General features: G+C 36.3%; 1 protein-coding gene across 36 annotated transcripts in view; it reads left to right on the forward strand.

Annotated features, from left to right (window-relative positions):
• Window positions 1–19,464, forward strand: part of SLMAP (sarcolemma associated protein) — a 77,988-nt gene that overhangs the window by 29,461 nt on the left and 29,063 nt on the right. For 7 of the 36 annotated variants that reach the window (XM_071755875.1, XM_071755873.1, XM_071755894.1 and 4 more), the window contains 12 exons: window positions 1,918–2,065; window positions 7,538–7,610; window positions 8,147–8,183; window positions 9,093–9,155; window positions 10,719–10,814; window positions 11,070–11,141; window positions 11,923–12,063; window positions 13,169–13,306; window positions 14,559–14,727; window positions 14,813–14,863; window positions 15,449–15,499; window positions 19,332–19,394. In XM_071755875.1, the coding sequence (XP_071611976.1) occupies window positions 1,918–2,065; window positions 7,538–7,610; window positions 8,147–8,183; window positions 9,093–9,155; window positions 10,719–10,814; window positions 11,070–11,141; window positions 11,923–12,063; window positions 13,169–13,306; window positions 14,559–14,727; window positions 14,813–14,863; window positions 15,449–15,499; window positions 19,332–19,394 (1,102 nt within the window). Of the gene's footprint in view, window positions 1–1,917; window positions 2,066–5,452; window positions 5,515–7,537; window positions 7,611–8,146; window positions 8,184–9,092; window positions 9,156–10,718; window positions 10,815–11,069; window positions 11,142–11,922; window positions 12,064–13,168; window positions 13,307–14,558; window positions 14,728–14,812; window positions 14,864–15,448; window positions 15,500–19,331; window positions 19,395–19,464 lie in introns of those variants that run through there. The other 29 variants (XM_071755882.1, XM_071755881.1, XM_071755903.1 and 26 more) reach the window with 8 other exon arrangements.

Consider the following 19,464-nt stretch of genomic DNA (forward strand, 5'->3'; position numbering starts at 1 on the left):
AAAAACAAATATGCACAAGCATGCTTGTTTCTCCTTGCTTGTGACTCATTTTTTCATAACAGATTCTCAAGTGGAGCAGAACACAAATTGAAAGCAAACAGGAAGTAAAAAAAGTCAATCTCTGCACTGAACCATGAAATAGTTCAGTACTTTTAGATTAGTAAATTAATAAGCTAATTAATTTGATTGGCTTTTAAGCTTATAACTGCGATTAAAGCTATATTATATATCATTATATATGTATAATATATAATGTTATATTTAATTATATTAATATAAAGATACTTATAACAATATTAATTATAACTTAATTATAGTATTGCTATATTGTATATAATTATAGATTTAATACTGTATTATTATGTTATATATTAGTATCTAGTATTTAATAATAGAGAATATTATTTAGAGCAGGATGGGTCTGATTATTTATGCAGTGAATGCTGACATAGTTTCTTGATCTATCTATAATTTGTGCTTACCTTCATCTTTATGAACATATGAGTGATTATTATTTTCTTCAGTTTAAGATCAAAGGTATAACTGGTAGGAAAAATTATCTTTGTGCTGCATATCAGTCATAACATACTCCTAACTGAGCTTTCATATGTTGTCATACCACTTGATTATTGTATGGAATCCCATTTTCTGGATGTGGTGGCATTTAAAGCTCTCAGGTTAGGGGTGCTGTTTTGCATTACTCAGGATGTGTCTGCAAGCAAGATACTGTATGCCTGGTGTCATTTTCCAATATGAGATCTGACGAACCTTAGAGCTGGTGTTTTGTTCCATTTTAAACCCACCTTCTCCCTTACCACTATGATATGGAGATCTTTTTGAGGAGTGTTATAACCGAGGTGTACAAAAGCATGGAAAATATTGCATAGAATCCTAAAAAAAGAATAAAATCTGTCGCTTTTTAAAGAAAAACATGGAAATGCGGTCGTTTTTCAGCAGGCAGCATCTTTTCCCCAGCCCTATGCTTGCTTTGGAGCTTGTTGAGATTCCTTATGAGTGCAGGAAGCCAGAGATTTCTACCATCCCATCAGGCTCTTATACCAACTATTATCTTGAACTTCTGGAAGTGACTCATTTCAGGAGTTACACCTGGCTGGTTAGTACCATTCCAGTCCCCTCTTTCATGCTGCCTGCTAATCAGGTCTTAGCCAATGGTTCTGGTCTTCTGCCAGGTGACTCACTGGTAACCTCTTCTCAGATGCAGCAGTTTTGACTAGCATCATAAGCAGTTTCTGGTTCAATAAGGTGCTATTAAATTTTAATTAATTCTACAAACGAATATTTACAAAAGCAATGACAGAGCAAACTTGAAATTAACTTAATGTCGTGAACTAGCATTGCTGAGTGGTAAATGCTTCCTATTTTTTCCCCTTAGTTTCACCATACTTATATATATATGTCTTATATTACAGTTCTTGAATTATGGCTTCTGTCAAAGTTTTTCCTTTTGCTCTCAGTGCTCGTCTTCCCCACAGCATGTTTCTGTCACAGAACACTGGTATCTTAAATGAATAAGCAGTTAAAATTTTTGTGTGTTGACCAACATAAATATGAATTCTTACATTTGTGGCAAAAGGTGGTGCTAGCAATGTCAGATCCTTTCCATGCAGGCAGTAGGTTAAGTACAGTTTGTAGCAAGTGTTTGCATAGTGTATGTACTAGAATGTGATGTATGTTAAACACCTAAAAATCAACTACAAATATTTCTTGATAATGTGAAGGTATTGCTGAGGGGGGTGTTTTTGAGTTTGTAAGTTTGTCATCTTCTACACTAGGAGGTCATTGCTATATTTCATAGCAAATAAAATTTTTGTTGGAGCTTTTCTTTCATCAGACTTGTGTTTATTTGTTTGCTTTTTTTTCCAGATAATTAACTATTCTTTTTCTTTGTTTTTACAGTTCTATCTTCAAGACACTAAAAGTAGTAATGGTACCTTTATTAATAGTCAGAGACTGAGTAGAGGATCTGAGGAAAGCCCACCATGTGAAATTATGTCAGGTGACATCATCCAGTTTGGCGTAGATGTGACGGAGAACACACGGAAAGGTAAGGGCATGGATCTCCTTTCCTCCCCCAAGTATATCTTAAAATACAATCTTCAATAGTAAATGGCATTCCAGTTGTAAGAAAATTGTTTTTTGTTACCTCTTCACTCCTTTACACTGGCCGTGAATCACATGGTAAACTAGATCAAGAAACTGATCTGCTGAAAACACAAGACTTATCTTTTACTTATTAATAAATGGGTATTGCTTCACTTAAATTGTCTTACAGCAATTTTCAAAGTGCAGCATGGGGGTGTGTGTTGTACTGTTGGGTTTTTTAATTTATTTTTGTAACTATCTTCCTTTCAAGCCTGTGACCCCTGAAGTTTCAGCTAATAATGTGGCAGAGTGCTACATTAGAATTTAGTGTATGTTTGAACATACACTGAATAACCTTATGTATATACTGTATGTTTGAAACAGGGTAATTTGGTTCTTGTCAAGATACCTGCTTTTTCTTTCTGTGGCTGCTACTGATTTTTATTTCAGTAGATACTTAAAATAAGGTTAGAAAAAGGTTGTGAGCTGAAAAATGAATTGATGGGATTTTTGGCTTGGTTTTCTTGCTGTCTGCTTCCCACTATGCATGCTCAGGAGATCTTGTATTATGGGAATAGCTGTATATTGTGTTAATTGATGAAAATGCAGTCTCAGTCTCTTTTTTGCATTTATGCACAGTGTTTCAGGAGCCATTTCTTTCTCTTTATGAAAACTGGTCTGTGAATTACTAGGTTGTAATCAATATTGTCAAGATTTCTAAAAGTTACCTAACGGGCTCATTTCTTTCTGTTAGCATCACATTTCTGGCAATGTTCTGAAGAATTCTAATCCAGTAACACTCAAATTTGTCAATAAAATGGCTGCACTGCCATCACTGCTCTGTTTTATTGCTTTTCTGAACAAGACCTTTTATAGAGCTTATCCTTAAAGAGAGGTTATTAGGCATAAATGCAGAAGGTAAAGTTCTTGTAAAAGAACAAACAAGACTCCCCAAACAACCCCTCTCCCAAACCTCACCCCCCAAAACCCTAAAAACAAACCTACAGTACAGAACAAACCTACAGAGCAGAATTTTTAAAGGACACTAAGCAACAAAACAAAAAGATGAAGTCTGCTTCATCTGTTAACTTAGGAATAGTATCCATCTTTAGCCAGATACCTTATAGTTCTCAAAGTCTGAAGTATCAGAGGAAGCTTCATACAAACATCTTTAAAGAAAACCTTGTTAAACAGTGATGGCGGTGGTGAAGTATTTTGTCTTGGAGAGCTTCTGGAGCTTTTGTATTTTTGCCTGATGTAATGAAGGTCACATCACGTTTCACTTTTCTCAAAAATTATGTTGCAAAGATGTAACTCCCAGGTGAGTAGCTGGAATTGTCTGGAAGTTACTTATAATGATACTTCATGTGAAGTGAAATTTATGAATACTAGCCATATACATGGAATAAGATCAAGGGAATACATTGCATCAAATGAACCTGGAACTTTTCATTTGTTGAGATGCTCTCCTTGCTTGAAGAAGCTAAATTTCTTCATATGTATTTAGAACTAAAACAATTCTTATTTTAAGATATCATTGGAAGAGAAATTGGAGTTGAGTTGTTCTTAATCAGCAATTATTTGCAATTTGTTTATGTGAAAGTTTGTGCAAAGTTCATAGTGAGGAAATTCTTGTCAGGAATTCTTGACAGTAGTAGTTCTTCCCAATGGATTTACATTAGGTTTTTTTACAAAATAGTATCCCAGAGACCTGGTATTGATGTCATGAGTGTGATCAGGGTGTGCAGCCTTCGTTTTCCTCTTCTCTAGCTTTGAACATAGGACCTGTACTCATGTTACTCATTAATGTGTTCAGCTAGGTAATGAGGAAGAGCATGCAATTTTGCTTTATTCTCTCTGTGTTCCCCCAAGCAGTGTATGAAGATTGCATCCTCATTCTGGGGCATGAAAGTGCCTCATCACAGTTGAAGTGTTTATCTGTGAATGCAGTTGGAATGCATATAAACACATTTTTTTTCACCAGTTTTGTCAGTTGTCTTAGATGTTACTGTAAACCTAATCTAGTAATGAAACAGACATAAAAGAGTTTTTAATATAGTGATTCCCTTCAAAGCCAATTAGCATTCTGGTATTTACATGATGCCTTACTTGCCTGAGACATTTCAGCATTTTGCTGTGTGTAATTAGAAGGTAATGAGAGTTTACTTGCCTATGTAAATTCTGGATTGTGTAAGTAGTACGAGAATACATTTATTTTTATTTTATTGTTCAGGCTGTGCTTTAGTAAGTAATTTCCTTGCAAATATGATCTTCATTTGGTTCATTAAAGCAGTGGCATGTTCAGTATGTGATTTTTCAGGTTATCCTGTGTGAGCACCGATTTCCTCTGGTTTCTGCTGCTGAGCTGCACTCACTAACAGGCCCCAGAGAAATGGCCCCAACCCTCCCACTCCCTAATTTGTCCCCTCCTTGTAATAGGAACAGGCATGCAGGGCTGCTTGTTTCCCTCTCCTTAATACAGTACTTACCTGCAAATCACATTACCCTGTTTTTCTCAGTGTTACTGTGCTTCATGTTCTTTTAGCACTTCCTAAACTCCCCAGTCAGTGCCAGAGCATTCCGAGAGTTAACTGGTGGTGACTCTTCCTTCGTGGAAGGGAGCCGCGAGGGCTTTCAAGTAGGGTCAAATAATAGCAGCTGATTTAGTTCAAACATAGCTTACGCACTTCTTTCTGGTCAAATTTGGACTCTTATCTCTTTAATGAATCTTTGCTCTGCTCTGGTGTTGGAAAAAGGCTGTGCAGATGAGGAAACCCAGGGCACGCTGCTTGTCACAGACCTGAGAGTCAGATTCTTAGTGCTGCTTTGATTATTGCCGTGACTTCTGCTACAGAATCACAGACTGGTTTGGGTTGGAAGGGACCTTTAAGACCATCTGCTGCCCCCACCCCATCCAGCCTGGCCTTGAACACTGCTGGGGAGGGGTGAAAACAATGAGCTTGTCATTGGCGAATTGCCTCTCTATGAAGAAAAGATTTTGAGGCAAAGAAAAATTATTTCATTATTCCCCTTCTGATGCTCGTTTGCACCATTAAACCCTTATCAGGGTTCAGGGCTCCTCTCGGTGCTTTTTTGTTGTCGTGTGGCGGGGCGTGCGGCAGCTGCCCGTTCCAGAACGATGCAGGGAGGCTGTGACTAAAGTTTGGCAGAGCAGATCGCTCGGGGATACCGCTTGTGTTCTGCTCGGGGTGCGAGGGGGCTGCGGGACCCCCGGGGGCTGCGGGACCTCGCCGGGAGCGCTGCCGCGTCCGCGCGCCGCTTTTGTCCTGGGGCGCCCCCTGCCGGCACCGCCCGGCACCGCCGCCTCTCGCCCAGCGCCGGCCCCGTGGCGAGCGGGGACCCGGCCGGGCCAGCCCCGTCCCAGCCCCGTCCCCTGCCCGCCTCCGGGAGGTGAGTGCATGGAGGGTCGTCTGGGGGTATGGGGGGAGGAGGGGTAGGTTTTGCTTTGGAAAGACTTTTCACAATCCCGTTCGGCAGCCAGGGGTTACTCTACTGACTTGGGTTTTTTCCCCAAAAAAGGAATAATACAGGCTTGAACTTGAACGGGCACTACTGTCCTGCCCAGCCGTCACTATAGTAATGTTTTATACTTTGCTTTCCCTTTCCTTTAGGCTTTCTCTTTAATCTTCCGGTTACGAGGAACTGATAGCTAAAGGACAATATGCAGGGGTTTTTTATATTTTTTTTTTTTTGTTTTTACAAAGCTATTGAAATGCTTGATACCTTTTCAGTCACTATCCATTCGAGACCCTCTGCTAAATTGCATTTGTCTCCTAATTTTTTAACACGAATAAAGCTCCTGCAGCTTTTAGAAGATTTTTTTTTTTTTTTTTTTAGTCTGAATCTTGCTGGAAGAATTTAAGATTTATATAATCTCTCAGCAGACCCACCTGAAATATGACCCAAATGTAAAGCTGTCTGTTGGTCTTTAGTTTCCAATACTTAAAACTTTTTTCTTGAAATCACCAATTTCCTCTTTATGCCTTAAAGAAAGATTCTTCATTATGAAAGCTGTGTGAGTATTGTGTTCTGCAGCTAATATATCTAATGCTTTTCTGGGGGGTTGTGTTTTTGCAAGAGCAATTTGTGAATTCTGGGGACCTATGTCTAAAGCCAAAAAAGACCCCAGAACCCGTGTATTAATCTGTTTTGAGAAAGAGGTTCAGGCTGTTCTTCCCTGGAATTAAAATTTATTGCTTTACCAGGTCAGCTTGAAAAAGCAAGGTGCTGTAACCAAGAGGATACTTCTCCAAAGCATTTTCTTTTAGCATTGAATAAAGGTTAAGAATCTGTTTTGGTGAATAATTTCTCCTGTATTTTTAGATTCTATTGGGGTAGCTTCCTGAAAGACCTGACTTGTTTCCCTGGAGTACTGCTGTTGGCCTAAAACACCCATTGCCCTTTTTTTCTCAAAGCCAGATTAACTGTTTTGCTGATATTAATAACCGTGGAAGTAGAGCAGCTCTTTTTTGTTGTTGATGGGTGGTTTAGGTATAGTGGTGGATGATAGATGACCGTATACTTTTATCTAGCTGGTGGTAGTGTTTTTGAGAACAGCTTAAAATCGCTGTCAGTGAATGTTTGCAGTGTCATTCAAAATGGTATCAGTAACATTTTTGGGAAAAATAGTGAAGAGGAATCAAATAGTGAAGAAGAATGAAATAGTGGTGCTCATATTCCTTAGGATCTTTCTTGAATTAAAAGAATCTGGAGTTCAGTCCTGGCGAGGCCAGCTTTCTCCTTCTGAAATGAGAGGCCTCTTGTCTAAGGCTGGGCATTACACATGTACTACAAGCAGACTGAAATGGAGATGTCTTGAATGATGCTGCTCAGAGTGTTCAGGAGTATGTTCTTCTCAGGTTACTCTTCCTCTGCATTCCCTTTTTGATCCTTGTCTTTGTAAATAACTCTCACTAAGCAAGTTCCAGATGTTGAAAGGAGTATCCAGTGACACAAGTTTGTTACCTTTTAATCCTCCAGTTATGGTCATATGAATCTTGTAAAAAAGGTAATTTATTATTTTGTTTATCCTTCTGCATTCCTGTTGTCACCTAATGCAGGTAACGTGCATTCCTTTCTCCTCATTTTAGGATCAAAACATGCAGTTAAGTTCTTTAACTTGCTGCAGTAAAGACATCTTGCAGGCATAGCTGCAAGTGGAAGAACTGGAACTACTTCACAGCCAGAACTAGATACACAGCATAACCTCTTCAGGTTTCTAATTATAAAGTTTCCTGTCTGCAGAGGAGTTCCAAGAAGGCAGACCTAGGCAGTGGTGCTTCAAGGCATTCACGGCTCTTGTTTGCCTGCCTCAGTTTCTTAGGACAGTGTGTTTGGTTACTATAACATTAATCATTGAACTTGTAATTAAATAGTAACAAATCATGATGACTTAGTGTTTGTTTCTTTTCAGTTACCCATGGATGTATAGTCTCCACAATCAAACTCTTTCTTCCAGATGGAATGGAGGCTCGATTGCGATCAGAGTAAGAATAAATATTTATCCATGTGTAGCAAAACAAAACTACAGTGTAATGAGGATTTGGTGTATATTATGGTTAAAATAAAAATACAAAATATTTTCCTGTGATCATGCATAGAAAGTAACTAAGATTGTTAGAAATGAAAAAGAAATTTCATTTGCATGTCACTTTTAGAAATTAAGACAGCTGTGAAAGAATGAAGAAGTTCTGTAAATGAATAAAAAAGTTCTTACCAAGTTGGGCTTTCCTGACTGGCTGTGGTTTAGTGTATTGGAGGGGTATTATAAACCAAAAAATATAGGAAAGAAGAAAGCAAATGAGCGTTCTTCTTCCCTCTTTTTTTATTTGGGATTATTTGAAAACATTGTTCAGTATAGTACTAACTGGTTTTGCACATTTGTATCTTAACTCTTCATTTTTATCTGATGAATAAACTGAAAAATACAAAGCATCTTGATTATATGTGCAGTACAACAAATATGCTGCATTTTTTAATTGCTATTCTGCAATTTGTGTTGACTCTTTCAATTTTTTTTCAGTGTTATCCATGCTCCATTACCAAGTCCTGTTGACAAGGTAAATCAGTAATTTGCTGTTTTCTGCCTTGTTCAGCCACATGCTGTTTTCTGCCTTGTTGTAAAGATGAAGAAATGGTGAAGTCCAGTTACATTGAGATGCAGTTGAAGATGTCTGTTTTTGCTGAGTTTAGTATTGTGAGTGCCTTTTGAGGTAGGAAAGGTAATGCACTATTACAGTGTGTATTTTAAGGTAAGCTTGATTTCTTGGAGTGTGGCACCTGAAACAGGGCTTTGAATAAAAGCCACTGATGTTAAGATTGTTACATTTCCAAGTACAGGCCAGCTGACTTAGCAAGTCTTGGGTCTTGCATAACAGAATATGTTTAGACTGACAGAGGTGGTGAAACTGCAAAGTAAAACTTTCTTCAGTTGTGTGTGAATAGAAATGAAGTAAGGTGGTGGTGCTAATATACAGCAAGAACAGTTATGGTCAGGGATAATATAGGTAGTCCCCATGTCTGAAACAGACACAAAGGGGAATGATTGCTAGTAAGTCAATTAAAAAAAGTGTGTGATGCATTGTGTGTGTTTGATGGCACTGAATTGGAGTATGAGGCACTGTTTTCAGTTCTGGAAACCCTTACTTTCTGTGTGTCCTTGGGTTAAATAGCTTTATCTTTGTGTACCTTGTTTCTTTTGTGTGAATTTCATCTCCACTGAAATGGAAGCCTTAAACTCTTCATTGCATTGATGGTTTAGGAACTTGTTGAAGACATTAACACAGTGGGGTCTCAGTCCAGAGCTGGGAAGTTCTATAACTAAAAAAAAAAAAAAAAAAATTGAAAATGCTGGTGGTTAGGTGATCTTGTAGACCTTCATAACTAGATTTAAATGACTGATTTTTCATTACTAGAGTGTAATGAAAAATCCAAAATCACTTTGATTCTTAAATTCCTTTATTTTTCAGGTTGCTGCTAACACTCCCAGTATGTATTCTCAGGAATTGTTTCAGCTTTCACAGTATCTACAGGTAACTTTTCTCATCACAAAATTAGTTTGGCTAAATATGCTCTGTGTATCTTTGGCGTACATTTTGTAAACCCAAGCATGACATGCATTGGAACTACTTTTTTCTTTAGTGAAATAATGTAAAAAGTTATAGCCCAGGTGGTAGATAATTAATCTCTGGAAGTGTTTGAAGTCAGGTTGGAGGAGCTTTGTACAGCCTGATCTAGTTGAAGATGTCGCTGCTCACTGCAGGGTGTTGGGCTTGGTGACCTTTAAAGGTCCCTTCCAACCCAAACTGTTCTATTATTCCGTGTTGTAGTTTAACATTGTATAGTTCTATGTAAATTTTTGAGGTTTTACATGAGCAATATAAACTATGACCTGCTTAAAAAAAGAAACAAGAAAGGTCTCTGCTTTACAGAAGGGTCCCTGAACAATATACTACACCTGTGTTTCCTGGCTGTCCTCTCCTCTCATTGTTCCCAGTTCTCTTAAAATTTTTGGCATTATCCACTGCTGTAGATGGACTGTAGAAGTTTTGATAGAACAAAAGAACAGCAAACCAAGAGGTTGTTTCATGTGTCAGGGGCTAGTTTGTTTCTGTGAATATTTTTTTTATATGTCAATATACCTGTCCCTATGTTTACTGGAAAGTATAAAGGATGGAACAGTGCTGGCAGCTGCTCTTCCTCATTGGCATCACCAGCCTTTCTGTGCCTGCTCCTGTGTCAGTTTTAATAGGTGTGTTTTTCCCTAAGATGTCATGTCACAGAAGGGCTAGACTGCAAAATGTTGACACTTTAAAGTGTAGGCTAATAGATATAAATAAACTCATGAGAAAGCATAATAAAGTCAGTTTTCTGGAAAGAGATGAAAACATTCTTACTGCTAAGTTCTCTGTAGCTTTAATTTATTTATAGTTCTTCTGACTTACTATACCTCCAGTATTGATGATCTTTATTTGCTCACATAAATGATGAGGCTTTTGAGGCAGATACTGACATTTTATGTATTTGCTGACATAGCAGGAAGCAATTTGGGCAGATGCCTTTTTTTGAGAGGCTGAACACTTGCTCACCAGCCTATTTGCTCTCTGTGTCCTGGAATTATTAACAGAGATGCTTTTCTATCTTGCTGTCATAAACCAAAAATCAAACAAAAATTGTAGTTCTTGTTTGGCATTTTTCTTTTGTGATCTGATTTCAGGATGAACAGCTCATTGCATGGGGGCTGCCAAGCTGCCTTTTGGTGTTTACAATTTTGTTACTGGAATAACTGACAAAAGTCAAAGTCGTTTTCATTCTTGGAAAGAATGAGTTGTTACTATGTGTGCTCAGCATGTGCAACATATGCTCAGAAAATGAAGGTTTTTAGGAACCCAAGGTTATAGGATAACATTTTCTAATTAAAATACCAAAATAAATATATGGATGGATAAAACAGGATGGGTGCTTCATAGGTTTGAATATGTAACAATATTTGCTACTCACACTTTTGTTTTCCTTGTATTTTGTTATCTCTTACATTGCCTCTTTTTTTCTGGGGTGTTCTAGCTGAACTGACTGGTGCTCTGCTCTCTTCATAGGAAGCCTTACATCGGGAACAAATGTTGGAACAGAAGCTGGCAACCCTTCAGCGGCTACTTGCTGTCACACAAGACGCTTCAGATACCAGTTGGCAGGTACCTGCAGGCCTCTTTCTTTTATGGGCTGAAGTATGCAGTAGGGTGGATATTTTAGCTCCTAATTTACAAAAAAATTACGGGAAAAGCAAAACTGTGGAAAAGAGAATGTTTAATAAATTTAGTGATAATCTACCAGTTTGAAATAGCTCTTAGTCGTAAGTACTTCAACAAAACCGAAGTCTTCAAAGCAGAACTCTACTGAAACTATGTGAAGCACATGTTAATTCTAAGGTGGTATTTCTTTCCTGCCAGGCTTTAATAGATGAAGACAGGCTGCTATCAAGGTTGGAGGTTATGGGAAATCAGTTACAGGCCTGTTCAAAGGTAAGCAGTTCACATAAAGCTGAATGCTGGGAAAGTTGAAAGACAGTTCTTTCGAAATGTTTTGAAATTAGCTGGTTATATGGAAGCACTTGGCAGATAAACATTCTATAGTAAGCCTGTGCAATTTAAAAAGTCTGAATAGCATTAAAACTGTAGATCTATATTTAATGACATAATTTTTAGATGAATGGCTATTTTTCAGTGATTTTTTTAGCATGAAAAGGAATTTCCCTCATTAGTGAGAAGCAACCATTCTGTCGTGTTTCCTATGGATGTTTCTTTCCAGATAGGGATTTGAAAAAAGCCATTATCAGTGTGCTGTCTGTCAGAGACAGACTAACAAGCATGCCCAGTCTTCATTGTTGTTTAGGTAACTTGTGCCTCCCTTAAATTTTTATTTTTAATTCCTCTCAACTAGCTGTAAGAACATTTTTTGCAAGTCCTGTTGGAGGTCTTTCAGATGGAACCTTATAGGTTTCTGGCTTGTTAAACCATAGGTCTCATGGGTTTGATATTGTCTTAAGTGTCCAAAAACCTCCCATTTTTTTTCCTGTAATCACAGCTGATCCTTGAAGGTGTGCTGCCATACATACACTTAAAAAAATAACTGGTTTACTCTGTCGTGTCAAGAATCATTGCTGGTTTGTTTGTAACATTTTTCCATCTACCAGAAACTGCTAAACATTTTGGAATAGAACAGGTCTTGTTAGAATCTAATATATTTAATCAGCAAAATACTAATTTGTATTCTCTTTGTATCTGAATTATCTTATACATACAGAATCAAACAGAAGACAGTATACGAAAAGAGCTTATAGCATTACAAGAAGACAAACACAACTATGAGACAACAGCCAAAGAGTCCCTGAGGCGGGTCCTTCAGGAGAAAATTGAAGTGGTCAGAAAACTGTCTGAAGTGGAGGTATTCATGTTTTATGCCTAGTCTTCTGCAAGTCCCATAATAGTTGTAACTGTTGATACTTAGATCCCTGGTTTTTTTGCTTGTAAAACACCAGTATTTGTTGAATTGTAGCACTTACAGTGTATTAGGTGGTAGTGGTTTTATTTCCTCTGTTAGACAATAATTAAATGGTTAAAAAATTAAGGAGAAACTGTTCTCTAAACTCCTGCTTTTTCTGCCAGATTTCAATAGTCACAAAACTGTTCTACAGAGGTTAGCATGTGTGGGAAATAAGTGAGGGGAAATGACATACATATATTTAGAAGAAGTGCTCTTGGACTTAGTTTAAACTGTAAACTTTATGTAAACAAATTACACTTAAGAATGAGCATTTGAGATTTTAAAGTCCTGGACACTTGCTTCAAATAAGATTCCTGCCCTATAGTATCTCTCATTACTGTCTTGTGCTTTATTTTTCTTTCCATTATTATTTGTTCTGTTCCCTTGCATCAATATTAAATGCTTAAAGTGTCTACCTTCTTTGTGGTTTTTAGAGATACAATGCACATAATGCTGTAATGAATATCCTTAGATGTCAGCTAAATACCCCTTATTAAACTGTAATAGTTCTTGACAGGCAAACTTCTAGAGCATTTTTTGCCTCCTAAAGACCAAGATACCTCTTGAGTTCACGTGCTTTTCCATATTATGAAGTTGAGAAGAAGAATCAGAACAATTCCTTGGAGCCATTTGGCTCATATAATGTGTTAAGTCTTTGCTGGGTGAAGAACATGATGAAATTTGTTAAATACATTGAATCACAGAGAATTATAAAGCTTTCACAGTTTATCATAAAACAGAAGAGAATGGGGGAGATGGATGACATATTTCAATTCCTTAATCCTATAAAGGTTATATCGTATAATCTACGTTATAAAAGCTTTTTTATAGACAGTGTTTTTACCAAGATCCTGATCTACTTCTTTAGCTTTAATGATTATGAACAAAACAGATAAATATTATTAGTTATATATACTGTTTGGAAAAAAATAGATCAATTTCAGTATTCGGTAGATTATTAAGCTCTTGTTTTATTTATTTATTGAATAATTATACTGTCCTACAGCGGAGTTTAAGTAATACAGAAGATGAATGTACTCACCTGAAAGAAATGAATGAGCGGACTCAGGAAGAATTAAGAGAATTAGCTAATAAATACAATGGAGCTGTAAATGAAATTAAAGATCTTTCGGACAAGCTAAAGGTAATAATAGAACTTCATCTGACTTATGATACTGAAGTGTATGGGACAAGTGAATACACTATTTTCTAATTTAGCAATCAAATAAAGATTAAGCTTTTTAAACAATAGGTACAAGAAAGAAAGAGGTACCTAATCTTTTGCATATTACTTTGATTTACATTGAATGGACTTTTAAGTGCCATCAGTTAAATTTCTGAAACTATTCCCTTTGTGTTCACCTTGAAAGTTACCATGTTTTTAGAGCTGCAGTATATTTCAGTATAAAATAATGTATGGTATAAAACTCCTATTCACCTGCTTCTATATAGAAAATTAACTTTCAAATTAAATGTTTTACACTTAATGGGAACAAAAACTAGAATTCGAAATAAATTTGCGTTTCATGTTGCTTCTTTGTGCAGTTACAAACATAACTAGCCAACTGTATAATAAGAATATATCTCAGCTTCCAGGCAAAAGGAGCATGCTGTCAAGTTTGTAACTAAACTACACATTGAAGTATATTAATACTTGAAGGTCATTTATGCTGGAGAACAAAATAATCAGAATGTGATAAAGCCTGTTCCCAAGGAGTCTGCAGTCTAAATAAGTAGAAGTGGAGGAGGAATGTAGTGGTGTTCTCTTTGCAGACCTGAGATTGTTGTTGCTTCTGTTTCAGATAAATACTCCATTTTAAGTTTAGGTTCTTTGAGTCCTGGCTCAGCACCTCAGACAGATTTTTCTGTCCATATTAACATGTCAAATTGCTCATCTCAAGGCCTTTGGTTTCCCAATTGTGAGTTAATCACTGCTGCTGAGTGTTCTCAGAAGGATCAAAACTCAACTACCTAGCTTTGAGGGAGCAAAATCTTTGAAGCTTACTATCATGAAATCCAGCAAGGAAAAAGGTGGCTTTTAATCAAGTTGGTCTGTGTAATGTACATTCAGTTCAGAAGGTCTCTTGGCTTTTGATGAGTTGGAGATGCTGGGAGACTTTGTGTTTTGTAGCCCTGGTACAGGTCCTGTAAAACTTGCACTTCCCAGAGAAAATGTTAATTAAGATATTTTGAGATGCTTTTTTTCTTTGTTACTTGGCTTGAAGTGAAATTTACTGAAAAATAACAGCAGAAGAATTTTTCATTGCATTTTTTTCTTCTGACTAGCAAATGAAGTTATATATGTACATTTAGTTATACAAAAATCAGGGAAATCTATTCCTTTACCATGTTAATTTTGGTTTGTTTGGGGATTCTTTCAATCTTTTTTTGAGCAGGTAGCAGAAGGCAGACAAGAAGAAATCCAACAGAAAGGACTGGCTGAGAAAAAAGAATTGCAGCATAAAATAGATGAAATGGAAGAGAGAGAGCAAGAGCTTCAAGCAAAAATAGAAGCTTTGCAGGCTGATAATGACTTCACCAATGAGAGGCTAGCTGCTTTACAAGGTTAGTCACTAGTGGGGAAAAAACTTTGATTATTTGCTTTTCTTATAATCTGTGAAATATCTTTTTCTTGGACTTTTGTTTACAGTACGTTTAGAACATCTTCAAGAGAAAACTCTTAAAGAACACAACAGCTTAGGTAGGTGTGATCAGTTTTTTGTTTCAAGCTGATTTTCAGATTTTTCAATTACTTTTGTTATAATAATCTTAAAAGTCTAGGTGTCTGGCAGAAGAATCAGGTATTACAGATATCCCAGTGTCCTTGGTATCATTTCTATCATTGAAAGTGCTGTGGCCACACCAGAGTGCCAGCAGAGGGCACTGCTGTGTGAGTGTTCAGACTTCGGGTCATTGCTCTATTTAGTACTCGGAGCCTCAGCTTTAACATTTTGAAGGTTTTTATAGACACACACACGCACATATATATGGGTTTATTTGGGTTTTATGTATATATACACACACATATAAGAGTGTGGTTGTCTTTTTTGGTTGTTGTTTTAATGTTATAGGCAGTAATTCTTTGGATGATAGTAACCTCTATGTTAGAACAAACAGAAACGTGATCTGTAGTACAGGAAAATGTTAAATTTTTCTGGGTTTGATTAGATTAGAAGGAGGAGGTGGTATGAAAAGCCTGATGCATTTCACAGTGCTGTGTTTATGAAGAAACAAAACCCATAACTTTTTCCTTGGTTCCAGAAATAATACCATTTCTTAATCCTAGGCATACAAGTTGATGACTTCATACCTAAAATTAATGGGAGCACAGAGAAAGGTAGTGTATCTTAAGGCTACCTTTTGTCTTATGGTTGATGTTTGAAATTGAATAAATTCTAAATGTTATCTAAAGTTTTACTTTGAATAATACTCTCTTAAAAAATGAATTTGAATTTGTCCACTCCTCTCACCAGTGTTCTTTTGCTTAGACTTTCAGTCTAGGTGGCATTAGAAAGTTCTGCAAAATCTAATGAACCAACTTCAAAGACTTTTTTTTCCTCTTTTTGGTCTCTGAATGGAATCAGTAGGAGTCTACTGAATGCCAGGCTTCTGACACAAGGAAGTGGAAAACTCACTGACTTTTTTTCAATTTATTTTCCCTTGCAACTCAGATATAGGCTGTTTTTCTAGTAAATTTGGTTTGGTAAGTTAAGTCAGCAAAACACTTTTTTCTCTAACCATAATGTATGAAAAATGAGAGTATATGAAATACATAAATAGTGCATACTAATTAGAACTCAGCAGTGGCTTCATATAAAACAGGAATGAATGCAGCTTGAACTAACTGGTGGGGGTTTTTTAAAGACCTGTTGGTTCAAGCTAGGTATTTTAACTAGTGTGTCTTAACATACACTTGAAGTTTATATGTCTGGTGAGACAATGCCCAAGATAACACATAGCAAGGATTATTCCAGGTAGAATTCTAAGTTCACTAAATTGTTCCATTGGCTAAGATATATTTGGCCTCTTACATTAATTTTAGCTTTTTTCCTTGATGTAGCTTTCTTCAGAATTTGCTGTGTCTTGCTAAAAGGTGTAAGCTCTGAGGAATGATAGTAGTATTAGTTGGAAGCAACCTTCCAACAATTATATATAGAACTTGTGGTTTTAACTCATATTCACAGTTTAAGGATTACTGTATACATTTCTGAAACAAAATCTTTAATTTCTCTGTGCTCTGATTCTTTTTACTTTTTTTTTTGTTTTGGTATTATAAATGAAGAGTGTCTTAAATAGGGAGACTATAGCACTATAAAAGAAATAAATCATGGCATAACCTCAAGTCTGTTTCATTTGGAGTAGGAGGAGAGATCTGTTAAAAACACTGACAGAAATTACACAAAAGCCTGCCCTTAATCTAATTAACTGTTATCCCTTAGCATAGTAAATGTCTTAGCATTTTAGGCACTGCTATGATGCATGCTGAGTTGCATAATGTCTGCTCCCAGTACTCTGGACTGATACGCTTTGTTTTTAAGATAGTTTAGTAAATCTTACTGATGCATAATTCTAGGTTGGTTTTATTATATGATTATAACAAATATCATTGTATCACTGATATTCACTATTTTGCAAAAGAAGCAATCCATTTTTTACTTATTCTGGATTGCATAGGGGTCAAAATGCCACGTGGACGGATGCATGAAAATCCAGATTCCTCCATCCTATGAGTAACAGTAGGACTTACACTAAGAGTTCTAGAAAGCTGTCTGCCAATTTCTTTTTGTGAATATAGATAAAGTACAACTGCTCATTCTAGTTGTGTTTCTGTGTGTTTATAGTCTCTCACCTTTTTCTCTCATGCATCTACCATCCTATTTTATTATTCTGTATTTTACTGTAGTTTTGCCTGTTCCCATTATTCTGTCTGTTGTACAACACAGTGTTGTACCACTGTTGTACCACAGAGATCTTCTGCATCTCTGCTGTACCTGGTCCATCCACATTTTTCTGGTGTTTTAGAGCTTGCTGGCCTATGTTCTCTTCATGGCAATCTGTGCATTTCTGTATCATCCTGTGTTTTATTTAGCCCTTGTAACAACAGATGGGCAGTAACTTTCTCTGCCAGATTTTGGATTTTTTTTTCTCTCAAAACCAGCATGAGGCAATAGCTGGTCTTTGGCTGAGTAGTCTTGCATTATTTTAAAAGAGCTAAGGATTTAGAGGTTATAATGTATATTGAGCAATTTTGTCAGTGAAAGGTTGAGGATATTTTGTGCAGGGGAAAAACTTCACAGGGGAAGGCAGAAGTTAGAAATTAAAAATTTCAGGTTTTCTAATAAACAGCCTGCAGGGAAATTTGAGTCTTCTCTGTCTGTATACAAAGGTATACACACCTCCCATTCCACTCCCTCCATCAGAGGGAAGTGATGGCAAGACCGTGTAAGATCAGTATTCTTCTTAAGATTCTTTCTGTGTGCGTGTCTCTCTCAAAACTTTACATCAGATCCTCAAGGTACTTTTTATAGGCATACTGCCTGGCTGTTGCAAGAATAAAAATTTTACATTTCTTTTTTTCTGTGGTTGTCTGTAACATTTAAAGAACTGTACTTTGAGTAGAGAAACTAAGAACACATTATAGTCTCTCTAGAGTTTTTTTCTAAAGAAATGTACTAAGTTGATAATCATGAGGCATTCATTTTCTCTCATTGAACTTACACATGAAGCTAATGGTGCAGAAGCAAGTAACTTGCTTATACATCAATCCACTAATGAAGGAGGTGTAGAATTGAGTTATTTCAATAAGTGATGTCTCTCAGTGAGTTGCACTGCACCTTTCATATTTAATTTTGTGAGCTGTATATTATACAGAGAGATGAGATTTGTATACAGTCACTTAGAGGATCATGTAAAAAGGTCAAATAAACCAACCCTGTTAAAGTAAGGAAAATGTTTTGCAGCCATGGTGCTGTATTTTAAAAGCCATGTCCTTGTGGGTTAGAAAAGAGTTTGTTTTTTAGAGTAACTTTGAAATATAGTAAAGTGGAGTATTATATATTTTATATTAACAGCTAAGCTTCTGGTACTAGAAGCTAATGACTGCACAATTTTGTTAGTGTGTAACACATTTTGCTGGTTTGCATACTAAAAGGTCTTTTCAGATTTAGATTTTTAAGGTCAAAGAACTTTTGAAGTTCTTCAGAATGAAAGCGTTAGCACCTTTTTACTTGAAGATGAAAAGTTCTGATGGAGTTGAGAGCTGAACAAGGTCATATAGAAGGACTTGGGTAAACCTGGAAATTGAGACCAGTTTTTAGGACCTCTGCTGCAGAACTTTGCTTTCAAAAATTGTTTCAGGGCAGCGAAACTTTGCAAAAAGGTAAAGGAAGATACTCCATGGTACTTCAAAATAAATATTTTTGCATTTCAGTGAGGTATTAGATATGAAGGATAAACTGAGGTCTAAAGAAAAACTTAGGAAATGCCCATGTAAAGCTAATTAAATTCTGAAGAATGTAGGTTAAATAAATACATGTTTCTTATTTCTTCTGTGCTTGGATTTCGAATTTGCAATTACTCATCTCTGATTATGAATTAAAAAATGGGGAGAACTAGAGACATCAGTACTATGGAGTTGCATGCTTCCATAGTGTATCATATGCATTCTAAATTTATTGTGATTTAAATATAATTTATGTGCATTATTTGCCAAAATAATGAATTTTTCAGTGGGAATTTAGTGGAAGCCATTTTGTCACCACCTAGCCTGAAAAAGTGATACGGCAAATGCCAAATAGGGCATGTTTGGACTTATAATAATCAGTCCTTACTGAATTTTGTTAAATAAAGGGTGTGTTTTTTTAAAATTGCCTTTAATGAGTAAAAGGGCTTTTTGTTGCGCTAGAGAAATGCTCTCAATTTTAGTACTTAGAAGTACTCTTTGAAAACAGTTAAAGTATTTCTTCTGGTCAATTCAAAAGAGATTAATTTTCTAATATCACTCAGACATCATTTCAATTAAATGTTCTGTGTGCTTGCATATTAACTCGGATTTCAAAGTTCACTCTAAATACAGTTTCAAACGTTGTTAATATTCCTTTCAAATTTTTTGTTGCATCAATTTGAAAATGATAAGAAGATGTAAACTTAAGTGTTTCTTTCTTTACTAGAGCACTTTCTTTCAAAGAGTGGAGGGGACTGCACTTTTATTCATCAGTTCATAGAATGTCAGAGTGAGTACAAGAGTATTCATCACATTTCTGTTTCAAAAAAACCAAAACAAAACCAGAAAATCCAGAAAAG

The sequence above is a fragment of the Heliangelus exortis genome, chromosome 12, assembly GCF_036169615.1.
Source record: "Heliangelus exortis chromosome 12, bHelExo1.hap1, whole genome shotgun sequence".
NCBI lineage: Eukaryota > Metazoa > Chordata > Aves > Apodiformes > Trochilidae > Heliangelus > Heliangelus exortis.